This window comes from Zingiber officinale, chromosome 1A (assembly GCF_018446385.1).
Source record: "Zingiber officinale cultivar Zhangliang chromosome 1A, Zo_v1.1, whole genome shotgun sequence".
Classification (NCBI taxonomy): domain Eukaryota; kingdom Viridiplantae; phylum Streptophyta; class Magnoliopsida; order Zingiberales; family Zingiberaceae; genus Zingiber; species Zingiber officinale.
This window is the reverse complement of record NC_055987.1, coordinates 173,671,991-173,691,308: the sequence shown is the minus strand read 5'-3', so window position 1 is coordinate 173,691,308 and position 19,318 is coordinate 173,671,991. Positions and strand designations below refer to the sequence as shown.

At 32.5% G+C, this 19,318-nt stretch overlaps 1 protein-coding gene across 1 annotated transcript in view; it reads right to left on the bottom strand.

Moving 5' to 3' along the window:
* Window positions 1-19,318, bottom strand: part of LOC122038442 (vacuolar protein-sorting-associated protein 33 homolog) — a 67,773-nt gene that overhangs the window by 27,114 nt on the left and 21,341 nt on the right. Inside the window, exons 14-16 of the mRNA XM_042598192.1 lie at window positions 9,858-9,920; window positions 9,681-9,787; window positions 8,900-9,022 (exon numbers count right to left, since the gene is read on the bottom strand). Coding sequence (XP_042454126.1) covers window positions 8,900-9,022; window positions 9,681-9,787; window positions 9,858-9,920 — 293 coding nt within the window. The remainder of the gene's footprint in view (window positions 1-8,899; window positions 9,023-9,680; window positions 9,788-9,857; window positions 9,921-19,318) is intronic.

Genomic DNA, 19,318 nt, shown 5'->3' with positions numbered 1-19,318 from the left:
TTGAGGACTTAGGGAAAGAAAATCAAGTTTTGAGGTCAAGACTTGATAAATTAGAATAGAGAATATCTTAAAAGGGTCAAATGGACAAAACCTAGGTTAAAATAGGCAAGAATCATCCGATGATAGGATAGGTTTAGGATACAAACCTAAACCCAATAAGGATGTGTCTTCTTATCAGAGTTACATATAGCTATGGAACTAACTCTAGGTCTAGGAGTCAAGTCAAGATTTTAAGGGAGGCTATTCCTAGAAGCAACCTTGAGAAGACCAATGTGACTAATGACTTCTAAGAAGTCCAAGAAAGTCACTAAGAAGGTCAAAAGAGAAGATATCCCTAGAGTTGACCTAGAGGAGTCAAGTATGACCAAGGCTTCTAAGAAGCCTAGGAAGGTTACTAGGGAAGTTATCCCTAATGAGTACCTAGCACACCAAGGAGCACCAATAGGCTTTGGGTTCCTAAGAATGTGTTCTCTACATCCTAGATGGGTCTAAAGAATGTCAACTCCAGTTGAAAGGGTAGTTAACCTCACATTGAAGAAGTGACACTTGAAGGGCATTTTCAAGGTAGTTGTACTCCTTGAAAATGAGAAGGATTTGATGTTTACTGTTTGGAAGAGTAAAATATGTCAAAATTTGAGGAATTAGACTTAATTAAAATTGGCACAAATAGGAGAAGTCAAAGAAATGCCAAGTTGATTTTTGGCATTTTCTTGGAAGAAAAGGGGCAACTTAGGATTAATTTTGGATTAGTAATTAATTAGGGATACTTAGATGGATAATCTAGGTATATTATTTATGCTAAAGTGACATGCTTTGTTGCTCTTCATATGCTATATTTTGCATTCATATTTGTTATGAAAAACAAAAATACCATGTCATGTCATCTTATAAATACATCATGTAGCTATAGTAAATTTTCTTTTGAAAATACTCATTTTGATGTATGTCATAAATCATCATGCATTATTTTAATTCCTTGTAATTAAGAACAATGGAATTAATCAACAAGTGACATCCTAGGTGGGTGATCAAATGTAAAATGCCTAGATAAAATGCATAATCCCTTAGTTTAAGGTAAAATCAAGATATACATCTCACAAAGACTATAAGTTGACTTGTATACAAGTGAGATGTTAGGAGGATAAACAAAACTGAAGATGTTGATTTAGTGCATCTTTTTGAGTTTTAGTTCATCAAAACACATAGCTATGTGTCATCCAATCATAGAGAAAGTAAATGTACAAGTCATGTGCATTTAGCCCAAAGATCGTGGTTAAAAATTTGATTTTGAAAAAGATTTTAAATATACTTTGGAAAACCTTGGTGAAGACTATCTTTTGATAGGAATCGTCATTGTATAGTTGGACACAAACTTGGAAGAAACATTAAAGGTTTCAAGAGTTTCTAACATTGTGTCAATTTTTGAAAATAAGATGTATTTTCTTATAAAACTATTTTTCCATGATAATATATGGCATAAATAATGTCTACATGAATTTTCATGAATTTTCATAAATTTTGAAATTTTGTAGAATTATTTATGTATTTCTGAAATTCAACTTAAATCAATTTTAGAATTTCAGAAATGGTAATCGATTAGGACAATTGATTACCACACCTTAATCAATTAGGTCAATTGATTAAGGTGAGTTTCCGTGAGCACAGTAGCTCGAGGAAGAGGCTTAATCGATTACAGCAATCGATTAAGGGGTCGAAATCGATTAAGTAGGACATGGCTGAATCGATTAGCCGTGTGCTAATCGATTAAGGTAAGATTTAAGTGATTAAGAAGTTTCTCTAATCGCTTAAAGCCCTAATTTCAACTTAAATAAGTTTATTTAAGTTGAAAAGGTCGTGTTTAGTCGTGTTAATCATTCCTAACCCTCAGAAATTCATTTATGAATATTTAACGGTAGTTTTCTTGATGAAAATAAGAATGGAATGGTTAAGGAAGACTAAGTTGAAGTTTAAGATGAGGTTTAGTTTCAAAGTTGAATTTTGAACCTCAAAACTTCAAATTTTGGGTTTCCTAAAAGTTTTAGGAACTCCAAGTCATTGTTGATACAATGACAAGAGTTTGGAGCATGTTTTGAGAGGGAGCTACTACTTAAAGACATAACTTAAATTTTTTTCGAAATAATGGAAGGTTGTAAATCTTCATTGTTATGTATGCTCTAGGTTGAGCATTTGGCCACAATGAAGGTCATACCCTTCATTGTGATGTTATGAACAACAATCGAGGTTGTGAACGTGGAGATAACTCTTAAGGAGAAGAGTTTTTGATGTGTGCCAAAGGAGGAGAATGTAGAGTTTAAGTTAGGAAATTCTCCATATTCACAGGGAAAAACTGTGAAACCTTGGGTTAAGGGAGAGAATGAAGGAAGCCCTCATTCATGCTTTGGCATGAAGAAATTGTGACTATGGGATTAGCCTAACTTAAACGTATTGTCAAACATCAAAAAACGGAAGATTGTTAGTGCAATTTCCCTAGGCCAAGGTTGACCAGTTTGACTAAGCTTGAGTTGGCTCAAGCTTGAGTCGTGATATTTAAGTTTTGATGTTTGACAATATATGGAGATTGCAGGTGCAATTGTCCATTTAGGAAGATTGTTGGTGCAACTCCAAGTTTGACTAGTTTGATGTGAAGAAAAGTCAAGTAGGTCCTGGATACTTGCCTGAGAAGTCCTAACTGGAGGTTAGGCAAGGGCAAGTACAACGGAAAGGTTGGCAGAAGTTGAAAATCCAAGTAGGTCAGTGTTGATCGGACACTTGGTGTGAAAGTCCTGGTAAGTGAAGCCAGGCATGTAAAAGCCTTAGTGAGTGACGCAGGTGAAAGCCCTAGTGAGTGAAGCTAAACAAAAGGAAATCCTGATGAGTAAAGCCAGGTGAAAGCCCTAGTAAGTGAAGCTAGATAGAAGGAAATCCTGATGAGTGAAACTAGGTGAAAAGCTCTGGTGAATGAAACCAGGCAATTAGAAAAATCCAAGTGGGGCAAAGAATTGACTGGACACTTCCATGAGACGATAAATCCGAGTCAAGATTGACCGGACACTTAACACGAGAAGAAAAATCCAAGTAGGTCAAAGGATTGACCAGACACTTGGTGAAGAAGTCCCAGCAGGTCAAGGGTGACCGGATGCCAGGTAATGAGGAATTCCAACAGATCACGATTAACCGGATATTGGGCAAGGAACCCTAAACCTAGTTTTAGAGGTTAGGATTCGGTAATCGATTAGGGTAATCAATTACACTTAGCTTAAGCGATTAAGCATTTTTCTTAATCGCTTAAGAGCTGGTCTGACACAAGTGCACAGAGGTACCTAATCAATTAAGTCAATCGATTAGATACAGTGTAAGCGATTAGAGCAATCGCTTACGGCCCCTTTTTCTTCGAACAGTATGTTTCTGTTCGAAGCTTAAGCGATCAAGTTAATCGCTTGAAACTATTTCTCACGATCAAACAGAATGTTGCTGAATCGATCTGACTAATCAATTCAGCAAGGCTTAATCGACTAGGGTAGTCGATTAAGATTGAAAATATAGTCGTTATGCGGTAGAAAAGGGGTTCGCATGCACTGTTCACCAAATCTCTTCTCTTCCACTCTCTTCACCGAGCACAGATCTTCACACCAGTTCTTAGAAGCTTCTTGGAGACAAGTGTTGTTGCACTTCCAAGGTTCAAGAAGTGTCTACAAGTAAGAAGAGAGCAAGCTAGAGTTTCTTCCGTGTAAATCTTATAAGATTTCATTTGTATTAACTTATATCTTTCTCTTGTAAGATTTCTACTGTGTGTGTGAGTTTGTACGAGATTTCTCCACGTGCAGTGTTTCCGAGAATGAGTGTTTTATAGTGGATGTGTGAGTGAGGATTGGATCCTTGGATTAGTCACATCTTCTTAAGTGGATACTAAGTAAATCTTTAGCGTTAGCGTTTGCTTGAGTGTTTTCCGCTGCAACAACTCATCGAAGCGAACAGAGCTAATCACCCGCCCCCAGCTTCCGAAGTGACCCAACACATACCATGTTCAAATCGTTTTCCATTTGTCCATGACTTTTCTATATCAAAAGCACTTGATGAAAAAACATTCAGCTTATTTCATTTTAATTATTAATGGATTGAAATGAATGACTTGTACATTGCCATAAATGAAGGATATAAACTTTGTTATGAATCAACATTAAGTTATTGTATTGATTCTAGTATGTTATTTAATGCAATTTATGATATTTAACATACTCTTAGATGTCAAAGCTATTATGCATAAACTAGAATCAGTTTTTAAAATAATGATTTAATGACTATTCGATACAGTTCATTATTCAATAGCTCATCAAAACAAATCACAATACCTACCATGATTTCTTCACAAAAGTGGGAGTATTAATACAGTAGTGACAATAGTGTTGTACAAACAAATTCAACAAGAATTAGTGAAGATAGTAGTATTGTAGAGTGAAAATTTTATAAAGCAAAAAAGAATTCATACCACTCAAGAATATGTACTTACAGAATTATTTAATAGTTCACTAAAATCGAGAAAAACAACAATTAAATAAAAAATAGGAAAAATTGTAGGGTCCGAGTGTCAACAAGGACCACTACATCTCCTTGAGAATTTGGATGTAATGTTAAATATACAAGAGTTCTCACACCATAAGTTGGATAATAACAAATATTATAAGAAAACTAATAGTCTAAGATTTGAACCATGTAACGTAGGATACTCACAGATAAAGCAATGGAGGTAGTAGATATGATTATGAGAAGAATTAATATTTTGTATGTATAAAAGACAAAATAGGTAGAAAAGAAGGAAAAGATAATAGAGAATTCAGGTTTTAAGTTATAGTACACATGAATGAGTAAAATAAGAAATAGAGTAGATATTATAGTAGATAGTTCATTAAAGGATAAAGTTATAATAGTTGTTAGAATGGAAGATAGGATTATAGCTCTTAAGATAGTAGTGACGAAAAGAAACTATTAACGTAATTAGCATATATGCACCTTAAATAGGATTAGATGTAGAAACCAAATCTAAGTTTGGGGAGGATCTAGATGAGATATTACAAAATATTTTACCAAATGAAATGATTTTAATAAGAGGAGATATAAATGAGCATGTGGGAGCGAAAAATGAGAAATATGATAGAGTGCATGGGGTTTTGGATTGGAGCAAAAAATGAAGAAAGGAAATCTATATTGAATTTTGCGATAGCATATGACCTTATACTAGCTAATACATTTTTTAAGAAAAGAGAATAACACTTGATCATGTTCAAAAGTGAAAATAATAAATCGCAAACTTTCTTATAGTTACAAAGAAGAGTAGAAAGATTTATAAAGATTGCAAGCTTATCCTGGGACCTAACGTAGCTTAGTAGTGTTGAATATACACTCAAACATGTATCAATAAATGGAAAATATGCACAACTCCTAGAATTAAGTGATGGAAGTTAAAAGATAAAAAACAAAATATATTTAAAGAAAGGTTAGGAGATATTAGGAGAAATATACGATGACTCGAATACAATATGGGATAAGATGATATCAAAGTTGAAAATAATAGCCAAGAATATACTTGGTGTGTCAAAGGGACGTGCACCACCAAGTAAACAATCTTGACGGTGAAATGAGAAAATACAAAAGAAAGTAAAGGTATTATATACTTGTAAGAACAAGAAAAACTTAAAAAATATACAATAGTCAAGAAAGACACTAAGAGACTAAGAAAGCAGTGAAAAATGTTTATATCGAAAATTGAAAGCAAAGGAAGCGGAAAGAGACATTCCCAAAATAGCTAAAGCGAGAGAGAGTAAAACAAGAGATCTTGTACAACTAAGATGTATTAAAGATGAATGTAATAGGGTACTAATAAATTATGAGGAAATAAAAGAGCAGTCTGGGTGTTTTCATCTTTTAATAAAGGTTTAAGTGGTCAACTTAACTTAGGTAATTTAAATAGGTAATATAAAAAATTACATTTTTATAGTATAATTCAAACTTCAGAAGTAGAACAAGTTTTAAATAGGATGCAAAAATGGAAAAGTAGTTGAACCAAATGATATTACAATAGAGATATAGAAGTGTCTACGGAAACAAGGTATTGAATGCTTACAAAGTTATTTGACCTAATATTGAAAACGAAAAAATGTCTAACCAACGGAGGATAAATACTCTAGTTCTCTTATATAAGAACAAAGGAGACACACAAAATGGTGCAAACTAAAGAGATATTAAACTAATGAATCATATCATAAAACTTTGGGAAAGAGTAATAGAAAAGATTAAGGAAGGAGGTCACGATGATCAAAAATCTATTTGGATCAATGTGCTAGAGAATAGAAGTTATACATCTTCTAAGGCAACTAATTAAAAAATATCAGAAACAAAAATAAAATCTACAAAAAATATTTGTTGACCTAAAAAAAGTTTATGATAGAGTCCCAAGAGAAATTATATGGAAAATTCTAGCGAAGAAAGGTGTTAATGTAGCATATATTGAATTAATTAAAGATATGTTCGAGGATGTAAGGATAAGAGTGAAAACATGACAATTTTCGATAAAGATAGGGTTACATCAAGGATCAATTCTAAGTCCCTATCTTTTACACTAATCATGACAAAGTATGCATGTTGTTTGCAAATGATATTATTTTGTTAGATGAGACAAGTGAAGGAATAAATACTAAACTCGAATCTTAGAGGAAAAGTTTTAAGGTTAGTAGAATAAAGACAGAATATATATGAAATTTAAGTTTAGCAATATTAGATATAAACAATTGTTAAAATAGGAGATGACAAATTATTTGGAACTAAGAGCTTTAAGTATTTAGGTCATTTTTGCAAAATAATGGAGGGATTAAGAGAGATGTCTTACATAGAATATAGGTAGAATGGTTGAAATAGAAGAGAGCGTCGAGTGTTTTATGTAATCGTAAAGTACCCCTAAAACTTAAAGGGAAGGATAAGACCTACTATTTTATATAGAACTGAATGTTGGGAGTACACGAGCAGAAGATGAGAGTTACACAGATGAGGATGTTAAGGCTAATATGTGCAGATACAAGGATGGACAATATAAGAAATAAGAGCATTGAGAGAGTTTGGATTGCATCTATTGCATGAAAACTACGAGAGACACGTTTAATATGGTATGAGCCTGTACTTAGACGACCAATAAATGCTCCAGATAATGTGAAACTATGACAAATATGCACATCAAACGAGAAAGATCAAAAAAGATTTATAGCCATGGTTGCAGATTTCGGCCTAGGCAGCCGCTAGCCGAACCAAAAAACCCTCTAATCGGCCAAAGTAGGCATCACTATTTAGGTGCGGTCCTAGGCGTCAAATAAGCGGCATGTTCGGTCTAGGCGCCGCCTAGACTGAACATGCAATTTTTATTTTTTTATAGTTTTGGACCGAAACGGTGTCGTTTTGGTCTATTTTAATTTTTTTATATATATAAATATTTATGGCCCAAAACGACACCGTTTTGGGCCATTTAGCAACATAATTCTCGGCAGATCTAAACTCTTCTTCTTTCCACCCTAATTGGTCTAAAGACAACGAGAATCTCTCTGCCTCTCGTCTCTCTACCTAGTCTTGCTTCTGTTGTTCTCCGTCTTTGTTTGTGATTCCGACGTAAATGCCATCGACGTTCCACCATTCACGCCATCATCATTTCATCGCTAAGGTCTCTAGTTTATTCTCTATCCTGCTCTCTCGTCTCTCATCTCTCGTCTCTACCAGTCTGCCTCTCGTCTCTGCTTCAGTGCTTCTTGCTTCTTCGATTCTTCTTATAGCAGCCAGTGACTGCCCTGACTGGTGAGGACTGAGGAAACTAGTTGTCTATATTAATATTGAAACACTAAAAATTGCTTCAAAATAATTTATAATTATAAATAATACCATTATTATTAATGCTGAAATTTATATATATATATATATATATATATATATACACACTAGAGCACCAAGGCGTCGTCTAGGCGTCGTCTAGGCGCTAGGCGCCGTCTAGGCGCTAGGCGCCGTCTAGCACTTTCTGCAACATTGCTTATACTAATAATAAAATAAAATAAAATTTATTTAAATATAATTGATGATATAATAGGAGACAGAGCTCAAGGGCGTAGAAGGATCCATACAGTCCACCACACCTAGTGGGAAAAGACTTGGTTGTTGTTGTTGGTATATAAGAAAAATATGTAGAACAAGAAAGGATATTGTAAATTTAGTCTCAAAGTGTAGAGCCCATTCAAGAAACAAATCTACTTTTCCTGCCTAAAAAAATAAATAATAAAATGAAAATAATCTCATTTAATTGGAGTAGTTTAACAAGTGAAGCAGAAACATAAACCAATGTCAGCTACAAAAAGCTTGTCCTAGGTGTACATCTGTTCCTTCTTGTAATGTTGGCAAAGTTAATTAAAGCATGTGCCAATGACCTCAAATAAACAAAGATATATGATGATATCGTATGATACTCTGACCGAGGCTACTTGCTAGTAATTATAATCAATTTAAGCATCTTTTGCTCTTCTTTTATCATCACTGTCATCAGCTAATATTTAAATAGGAATGATTTTTCAGGTCAAAAATAAAAGAAAACACCCAGCTTTGTTGTCCCCATCAAGAAGACAGGATCACTATTAGAAAATAGAAATAAGAAGCATCAGAAATTAATTGGTTGATCATAGCAAACAAAAAAAACAAAAAGGAAAAGTTATCCTATGGCCAAAAGATCAAGAAAAACATGTGAATATAGAAGTTGCAGTAGTTGGAATGGCATTTCACTATTTTCTTGAAGATCATGCCTGAAAATTTTGAATATATCTATCCATAAATAAGATCAGTGCATAAAACAAAAAAATATAAATTGGTTGATTGCTATTACCTTAAATAATCAAAGTTCTTCTTTGGAAGGCCAGAATTAGTAATCGAAAATAACACCAGCAACCGCAATACGTTGGCAAGTGATTCCTGCTTATGAATCATCTCCTCAATGTACTCGAAGCATCTGCTCATTCAAAAATACATATATGTAGAAGCAGGTAAAAAATAAAAAGACAAGAGAAAGACAGAGAACCATTCAAGTTCCATATTAATTTCTAAAACATCTAACTAGGCTCCTACTTACAACTAGGAAAAAAAATCCCTAAGAGAAAGGATGTCAATTGCATTTAATTAATTTTTCTTCTTTCTATTTATTTCATTTATTCTATATGATTGTCTCCATAGCTCTGTGATATCAATTTATGTTTCTCTTGAATTATTTCTAGATTTGGCAGTCAAGTTGGTGTTTCTTTTGAATAATAAAATGCTTTCTCGTCACAATTGTATTAGCTAAGTAAATCTGATGAAGATCAGTTACTAATACCCATATATAAATCTAGAAATTAGAAGATAGAAACATTCCATCAACTCACACTAACTTTGGCTGTAAAACTTCCATAAGAAAATTTGCAATTCAGCAAATTTTTAAGACGGATACAACAAACTTCTAAAGTAACTATCACTGTGTAGTGTATACTTTGCAAAATTAGATAACATGATTGTGCTCAGAACTGAGTATTGTAGATAAAGCATCTCAAGTCGAAAAAGGACAGAAAACTGTGCCAGAATGACAATTCCTACTTCGGTTAATAAATAATTTAAAGAAAAATGCATTAGCTTACATGTCATAATTCTGGAGCTCAAGAAGTGTCTGTTCCATGTCTAATCGAGCATGGAAAGATGGTTTAGAGGTAAAAGATTGCAAATGTTGAGCAAGGTTTACATGCCTCTGGAGAAAAAGATAAACTGTAAGTTCATGTAAATGGCATTGATCAAAATTTAAATAAAAGACCGCTTACAGCAATTTCAGGCAGTGAGTTTAACTTCTTAACAAAATCCTTCAGCTCCGATACTGATTGCGACTGTCGTATAAATGGGTGATGATAAGGTAAATAATATTCATAAAAGTATGGTCATTCAAACTAACTACCAGCGATGAATATAGTTCCAGGTATGTCAAACTTTAATACAGGACAACAGGAAGAGCATTCTTCATCAGTTAGAAAAGAAAATGAAAAGTAATATACAGCTGACTAATTCCAAATTCACTAGCATGGCAAAAGTAGATTAGAACGTACAGTCATTCAAACTCAAACTATTTGGTGCAGAATACAGTTCCTGGTGAATCAAAATTTACTACAGGATAGAGGCAGCAGCATTCTTCATCAATTAGAAAAGAAATATACTGCTAACTATATTCCAAACTCACAAGAATACCAAAAGTACATAAAAACGGTCTTCTAAAACAAAATAACCCAAATAAATTGGAACTGGATATGTTCTAGAATACCAAAAGTACTAATGAGAAAGGAAGACTGGATATGTTCTTGCAAATGAGGATTTGGTTTAAGTTGGAACTTTGAACTGATTCACCATTGCTTCACATAATTTCCTATTAATCAACTATGGAATGAATTAGTTGCTGAATGCAAACATTACTCTCAACAGAAGCATTCAATTGTTTGTGTGATTTTAATTTTATGAGCATCCATGCTTAATTCAAAAAAGTAGATGTTACATATACAATTTTGATTAATCAAAGAATTAGATAGTTCAATAGTATGATATAATGTTTAACTATATATATTACCATGTATACACATATATGCATAACATTGTAATCAATAAACCCATGAAATTTTGTCATATCCATGATTGAAGTTTATCATATCAGTCCTTCTATCGCTACGGTCTTGTTCCACTTATGCTAGTTGAACTCTTAGTCGCAGTGATAGATATGCAGATTAACTGATTCAAATACCAAACGTTCCACAAGTAGTATTTAATTTAGGTGATGAAATATTATGGTGTTAATCTGACTATGAATGCTGCAATAACCTATCCTCATATCCAAGTTAAGGTGTTTGTCATACCTTTAGAATTGGTTCTGTGAATTTTCACTTCAACTGACTATATTATTGGTATCTAGAAGTACATAAACTAAATAGGAAAGGATTAAAAGGGTGGACCACATCAGCAAAGTTCAGTCTGTGCCAAGTATCAGCACTGAGGTGATACCATTTTGAACTCATACCAAAATTGGTACTAACAAAAAATTTTAACCGTGATCTATCTTAAGGCATTAGCAACAATCATTGAATAAGTATCTATTAGCAAAACCATGTCACTTAACATGTATGTTTTTCCAATAAATTTGAAATTAATTTAGAAGCAATATCAGACTTTTAACAAGACATTGTGTCAAATTCCACCATATAATTCATTTATTAACTATTTAAGTCCAGCCACTATCTAAAAATCTAGTTAGTTCACTCATTTAAGACCATAAACTTATCCCACAACTCTCCATGCTCATACATCACAATATCCCCAAATTATAGTATGACTCCACTATGAAGATTCAAAATTCAACTCATGTAAACACACATAACCAGCCATATAAGGCCTAATGATGACTTTGTAATCAAATAGGAAACCATTTGCAAATGCCATACCATGCTTAGAATAAGTTCATCTCTATATCATAAGTTATCTAAATAAGAGAACTGACACCAGCTAAATGTGTAAATTGAATTTAGTATTAGTTTGCTCATCTAAACCTATAAATTTGCTTCATTGCTTAATTTAGTATTGCGATAATCTTGGTCACCTAAGGCCCAATGCTCTTGTCAAGACCTAATGTCTAACCCTCACCTTAGAATAAACAATCACTCTTTGGAGTAAAGAGAGGTAAAATGGTGGTTCCCATGGTTTGAAATCTCATGTTGTGCCAGGCAAAATGGTAGACATGTATCATTCTGGTAAATCATCAAAATTTAATACCACTCAATACTAATGTTCAAAATCTTGCATCATACCGTAGTTTTGATGTTTGACTGAAAAAATGTTGTTCCAGTATCGTATTGACGCTTCAATGCATGATGTCGGTAACAAATTGAAAGTTGGAGGAAGAAAATGTACTAAGTGGCATCGAGTTTTAGTAATTTACCAAAATGATATGGTTTGATGGTTTCGTAGGCATGGTACAAGATTTAAAACAATATCTTCTTCTTATGCTTCATCTCCTTCCTTCTTCAACTTCAATCTATTATCGGTACCATGCATCAAAACATAGACATGATACTGGAATAGTACTGTTCCAATCAAAGACCGAAACTTTGATACGGCTCGAGATTTTGAACCTTGGTAATTCTGTCAAGGCACATGCAACCTTTTCCAAGTACCTCAGCTTACTAGGATCAAGATGGCTCCAATACCACAGTGACAAAACATGTATCTCACCAAATGTGATAACAAATCGGTACATTTGTTAGGCTCAACCACTAACCAAAAATACTTAAAGCTAAATTAATAATATATTTCTTGAGCCTATAAACTCCTTTAATAGCCCAAAACACATCTTGTGGGACTAAATTAGGACATTGTACCTTTATTTGCGCGAATAGTGTGCCTTTTAACATGAGAAACTAAGAAATGAAGAAACTAGCATTTCAATGGTAAAGAGCTTTGTGATGGTACTTACTTGAGATTTTACTTCTGCATAATCTTGTTGAATTGAAGTTGCCTTCTGGCGTAAAACCTGCACTTGTTATCAAGATTCAGAGAATAACTAACAGTTTATAATTAATGGTAAAAGTGCAAAGCAAGTTAAATGTGGAAATCAAAGCAAGAAGGTGAAACAAGAAACCTGAACCACGACTTCAAAGTTCATATCTCGAATTTCTTTGAACAATTTGTCGCTGGGGAAACAAAGGAAAAATGAATGGACAACTATACTCCATTATAAACTTAAAAGTGGAACTCCAATTTAATTTTCTAGTAGGATGAATGGAGAAAAATGCAGCACCCAAAATTCCATATGCATAGATTAATCTACAATACACAAAATTCCTTTCCAAAAAGCTAAGTGTTTCTAATAAAAATAGGCCTACCCTTGTAGTGGTAAACAACAAAAGAATTGTCCACTTTTATTAGCAGTAAAATCCATCATAAATGTATACCAATCTATTTTTGTAAAATGTTTATGTAGTGTATTAAGTTTTAAAGAAACTCAACAAGGCATCTTAAAGCACAAGTTTAATGATCAAATGCATCCAAACCACCGTCCTTTTTGCTTTCTTCAAATGTTTATTTAGATTATTAAATGGCATCTTCTTCTTCTTCTATTTTACAATTATTCAATGATGTCCTTTTAAGGAGCAACAAATAAAATTTGCTGATCATTTTTCAAGATACAGAAAGCAAGAAGAATTTCTAAATAGTTTGCTCCAGCAACAGGAAGTAATCCCTGATTCAATTATATCTGATGCCTTATGAAGTGGAAAGTTCCCAGAAAGGTAAGAGAGAACAATGACATGTCCCGCATTCCCATGGAGGCCCAAAGACAACTTTTATGGACCTGGTGTGTAACAGTGTATATGATTATTAAAAAAACAATAACTCCTTGTGTAATGTTAGGACATTTGAGGAAGACCTTTTCTAGCTAAGAATTTACCCTTCTATCTCTCCATATGCTCATGGGATCCTTAGTTCATAGCCAAAGATTTAATCCATTTAATGCTAGGCAAACACACCATGGTTCAATATTGATAAATTAATTATAAAAAAAAAGATAAACATAAATTGTATTTATTTATTTAAATCCCATAAAAAATTATCATAAAAATCTTATAAATACTATAGGCATACTTAATCTCACATTAATACACTAAATATATACCTAGAATTCAGAGGAACCTTGACCTAAACATAAATTGTATTTATTTATTTAAATCCCATAAAAAATTATCATGAAAATCTTATAAATACTATAGGCATACTTAATCTCACATGAATACACTAAATATATACCTAGAATTCAGAGGAACCTTGACCTTTTTTCCATCTTGCTGGCTGCCCATAACAGTGGTATCAACCTCCACTGAACCATTATTGATTTGCAAAATCTACATATTAGCAATCTTCACTATGGTAGCACTGAGGTGTAATAGAATTACAGAAAAGTCAAATGACTAAGTTTTAATAAAATAGTGTGGACAAATTGTTCATTACATTCTTTTAATAATCCAAAGAAATGTTCCATCCAAATTATCCCCTAAACACTGCAGACAAACAGAACCAATCATTTGCCAGATTTTATTCATGAATTAGTTCAAAAATAATAGGAATTTATCATCCAAGTATGTAAGATAATAGAAATATTCGATTACTCATTTTTTAGGTGATGTAGCAGCAACAATGTTTCAGGAGACAATTTTTTATGTGAGACAATTGATTGAAAATATTAAGAAAATAAACAAAACCTACATATGATCTTGATTGGCATCAAAAAAGTTTATGACAAAGCCCCAAGAGAAATTATATAGAGAATTTTATAAAAGAAAGGTGCTAGTGGAACGTATAATGAAATAATTAAGAATATGTGTGAGGATATAATAATAAGAGCCATATAAATTAACCCAAGTGTTTCGTATAAAAATAGGGTTAATCAAGAATGAGCTCTAAGTTCATATCTTTTTACACTAGTCGTGGATGAACTCACTACACACACTCAAGATGCATTATCATGGTACATGTTTGTGCAAATAATATTATTTTAGTAGATAAGACGCATGAATGTTAAGCTCGAATATTAGTGGGAGACATTAGAAGTAAAAGGTTTTAGACTTAATGGAGAAAAGATGAAAGATATGAAATTTAAATTTAGTAGTAATAGACATAGCAAGACAATAGATGACGAGTTACCTATAACTAAAAGCTTTAAGTATCTAAGTTCATTTTTACAAAAGGAAATACAGGTTTATAGACATGTTTTACACAAATACTGACAAGATGATTGAAATGGAGAAAAGTGTTGTGTTCTATATCGTAAGGTATCTTTAAAGTTTAAAAGGAGGTTTTAAAAAAAGACAGTTAGACCCAATATATTATACAAAGTTGAATGTTAAGTTATGAATCAAGCATACGAACGGAAGATGAAAGTTACAAAAATAAAGGTGTTAAGATAAATGTATGAACATATGAGAATGAACCAATAAAAAATGAGAATGTTAAAGATAAAGTCGGAGTTGAGCCTATCGAGGGAAAACTCCAAGAAATGCGTTCAAGATGGTATCAACATGTACTTAGGCACCAAATAAATGCCCTAATTATGCGATGTGACACCATAACAAATACACGCATTAATCGAGAAAGAGGAGACCAAAGAACGTTTGGTTAGAAATGATAAAATAAGATAAAATTTATTTAGATATAGTAGGAAATTATTAATCTTCGATTTCAACATCTTCAAATATATTTTGATAGTTTTAGGCATTTATTATGTTTACATTTATTTGAAATTTTAGAATTATTCATGGATTAAAAATATGTTTACATTTTTGTATTTTAAAATTATCTAAAAGTTTTGTCTAAATTTTCTATTATATAGTAAAAGAATAAGAGGATGGTGACTTTCATTTATTGAAATCATGTATATATATGTATATGATAGTTCTTGGATGAATGAGTGTTTATAAGTTTTTAAATGTTGAATAATTTAGATGAAAGAAAATAAATATATTTCTCTCTTTTTTAAAAATGATATCACTTATTCGAATTAAAATTTATACCAATAATCAAGATATATCTAGTAAAATAGATAACATGTGAGGTTACTAATATCAAAATATGTGTTATGTATTTTAAATAATATTTTAATAAAATAAATTGAAACTACTATAAATAAATAAATAATTTATTTTTTAACTTAATTAAATAAATCGTTGTGCTGAACCTTAGTTGTTTATTGACATTCGAATTAAAGTAAAGAGAACACGCAACGGAGGAACAGAAGCTCAACACAATCTCGTCATACTTTAATTTTTGTATCGCATGTTACACTATTTCTCTCAATCTCTATTGACATCACAAAAGTTAGAACACAAAATCTTTTAGATATCAAATTTTATCCTATTTAAAAAATTTACATTTTCAATTATTTTTAAATAATATAAAGAATTAATTAAGTTGAATTAAATTCATATTTTTAAAATTAAAGTTGAGTGAAAGTTGAATTAGGATTAGGGGGAGTTCACCAAGTAGATACAACAATTAATATCAAGTAGGTTTAATTTGGATTTATTTTGGTTAATTTAAAATTAAATCAAATTTATATATAGAATAATTTGGTTCAATCGTATTTAATTAGCTTATTCTCTATCTTTACCCTCATGGATGGATAAAGGAAACGAATTAACAGGAAAATCAATTCTCGGTGGAAAAGCACAAGATGGAAGATTTTTTTTAGGGGGGGTGGGTGGGTGGGTATCATGACATCATGTCATGGCTTGGCTACGATGAGGCCGCTACAAGAGATCTCGCAACCAAGTAAGGCTGCTACGAGAGGTCTCGTAGCTAGGGCTAACTACCATGATCACGAAGGTCTCGCAATCAAACAAGGCCACCCAACCTTGTGAAGAGCTTGTAGATGGGTTGTGTGGGATCGCGAAGTTTTAGCGAGAGGAAGATTCTCCACCTATTGTTGACGCTAAAGAGATTCAATGACGATCAGCACTCAACGAGTGGAACGATAAATTTTATCCATACCAACCAGCATGGCTCGGCACCTTAATCCATGCTTCAATGACGCCGAAGAGATTTGATGACAGTGAGCACTCACTGAGTGGAACAATAAATTTTATCCATGCCAACTGGCATGGCTCGGCACCTTAATCCTTGCTTCAAGGTAAGTCCAAGGTGTTGTTGATATCTTTGAACTTGTTAAGCTTGATTGGTTAATCACTTATCCTAAAAACTCAAGCAATTAAGAAAGGCACTAATTCATAAATTTATATTCTTAATTTTCACCTTTCATTGTGAGTGAACATACTCAAATATAGCACATGAATAGATAAGATTAAATTGCTAAAAGGTAACATTTAAACTTAGGATGTTGTGCCATGATACTGTGTTAAAATTGACTGGCAAATGGTTAACCCAAAGGTTTGAGTTATTAGTAAAGGGGCCAATCATTAATTTTTTTTTAATAAAACATGTCCAGCACTACTACTAAGGACATTTGAAAATGCTAGCGCAAACACATAATAATAATTGGTGACCTTGCAACAAATCCATGATCAATTTTGTAGAGTGCATGCAAAGACTAAATCGTCAGCACACTCCATACCATCATGCCTCATTCCATGGATGGCACTACCCAGATTTACTCCTTGTAATTCCTCTAGTTCATATGACAAAAATTTGAGGAATCATACTTAAATGAAAATGCTAGATTTCATATATTGGATTGAAGGCAAGCAAGAAATATATAAAATCAATTGAAAAATAGAGTAATCAATTTGTACCCTCAACTCCTTGAGGTATCAAGTCTCCAATACTGACCTCATCTAGAAGTCCTTCATATGTTAGCTGAAAGCACATAGGTGTCACCAAATCAACCTGCAATAAATGTGAAAATAGAGAAATTACAAAAAATTCTTTGTAGTAGCAAAGCTTTTTACAAGCAATTCATAATCAGAAAATGCATGTTAAATTTGTGGGTTTAAAACAATAATAATGTTCACAAAGGAAAAAAAAAAAAAGTAAAGATGAAATGGAACAATATTAAAGTAAATAAGCCAAGTAATATGTGCGTTCAGTAACAAAAGTTAGTAAAGGGTGTTTGATATTAACTGTATGCAAGGTTCAAAAACTCAAGCCAAGCCGAAGTTTCCATTTAATTTTTGACTAGGATGATATTGTTTTGGCATTGTTATGGTGTTGGCAAATTGTAGGTGGTAGGAGGAAGGAGATAAATAAGAAAAAGATAAATGATATCATTATCTTTTCGACATGCCAAGATAAAGGGGTATTGGGTGTTGGCATAACATGATACTTTTTGACATGATTGACACCAAAACCCTAAACCCTGAACACATTAACGGTACCTAGTAACTAGTATCAAATTTCAATAATTTATCATAACAATATGCTTCAACCACATCACCCGGCACAGTACAAGATTTCAAATCATGACTATATATGACAAGGCTTGCATACACCAAAATGCAAGTTTGGTACACAAGTAAATGAATGCACAAGAGCAGAAGAAAAAATATTAGCATACATTATCTGATTAAAATTCCTTGTACATTAACTACATGGAGCAGTCAAGCACTTAAAAAATTAATTTATCACATCTTCTTTGTTTGATTATTTTTAATTAAACTACAACTATTTAGAAGCTGAAATTATTACCAAGGAAATTGCTAACATTGAGCACAGCACCAAATAATCTTATCATCCTAACAAGTTTGCCCAATCAGCCAAATTTCTAAATGATGCAATAATATAAAAGATTTTATCAACATTTTATTGCCTGCTTCCGTAACCAAACAAACTGCACCTGGCATGCTATCAACATTCAGATTTGTGAACAATGTCTATACATCAATAGAGTCAATAGAGAATCAGAAAATGTAGTATGAGAAAGGAAGTACCTCTCTATCCAATAAAATGAGTGTATTTATCTCAGGAATTCCCAGCTGGAGCCCCAGAAGAAAGTGATTAAAGTTTAGAACAATTAAAGGGTTTACTTTGGAAAAGAGATGTTAAATACATTACATCCGTTGAGCTAACTGGCTCTTCAACTTGTAGGCTATTCAAAATTTCAGCAACCTTTGTTGATGCCTTTCCTTTTGCTCTCACATTCGGAATAAATCCAAAGGAAAACTGAAAATTTTGCACAAGTTTGATACCATAAGATGGAGAATCTAATATCAGCTGGTATAAATACATAACAAGTAATGAGACAAAGACACACACTTCAGGAACCACAGTACTAACTAATTAGAGAATGTCATAATCACAAAAACTAATGCTATAGATAGTGCAGCTTTTTAATGTTTAACAACTCAAAAAACAATATAGTGTAGAAAAATCAAAAGAAATTGTCTAGATAAGGTTGTGCACACCAATTTGCAGCAGGGTCTAAGGTTGTGCACATTTATCTCAACAATCTTTATTGAGGATATGCAACACAAAGAGGATAAGATGTGTTCAGATGTTTATACCCTTGACAATTTACGAGTAATAGTACCATGAATAATTTAAATTTCCCTTTTGCATTACCATCACATATCAATTACCAAAAGTATAACATAGACTTTCAAGAAGTAGAATGTCATTCATGAAGTACTAGGAAATTTCCAGAAATTCAATCTAATCAGACATGAGATACTCCATTTTACACTGATTTATATGATAAACAAGGATAAAGGGAATTTGAATTGATAAATAAGTAAATATAGAATAAAATTTT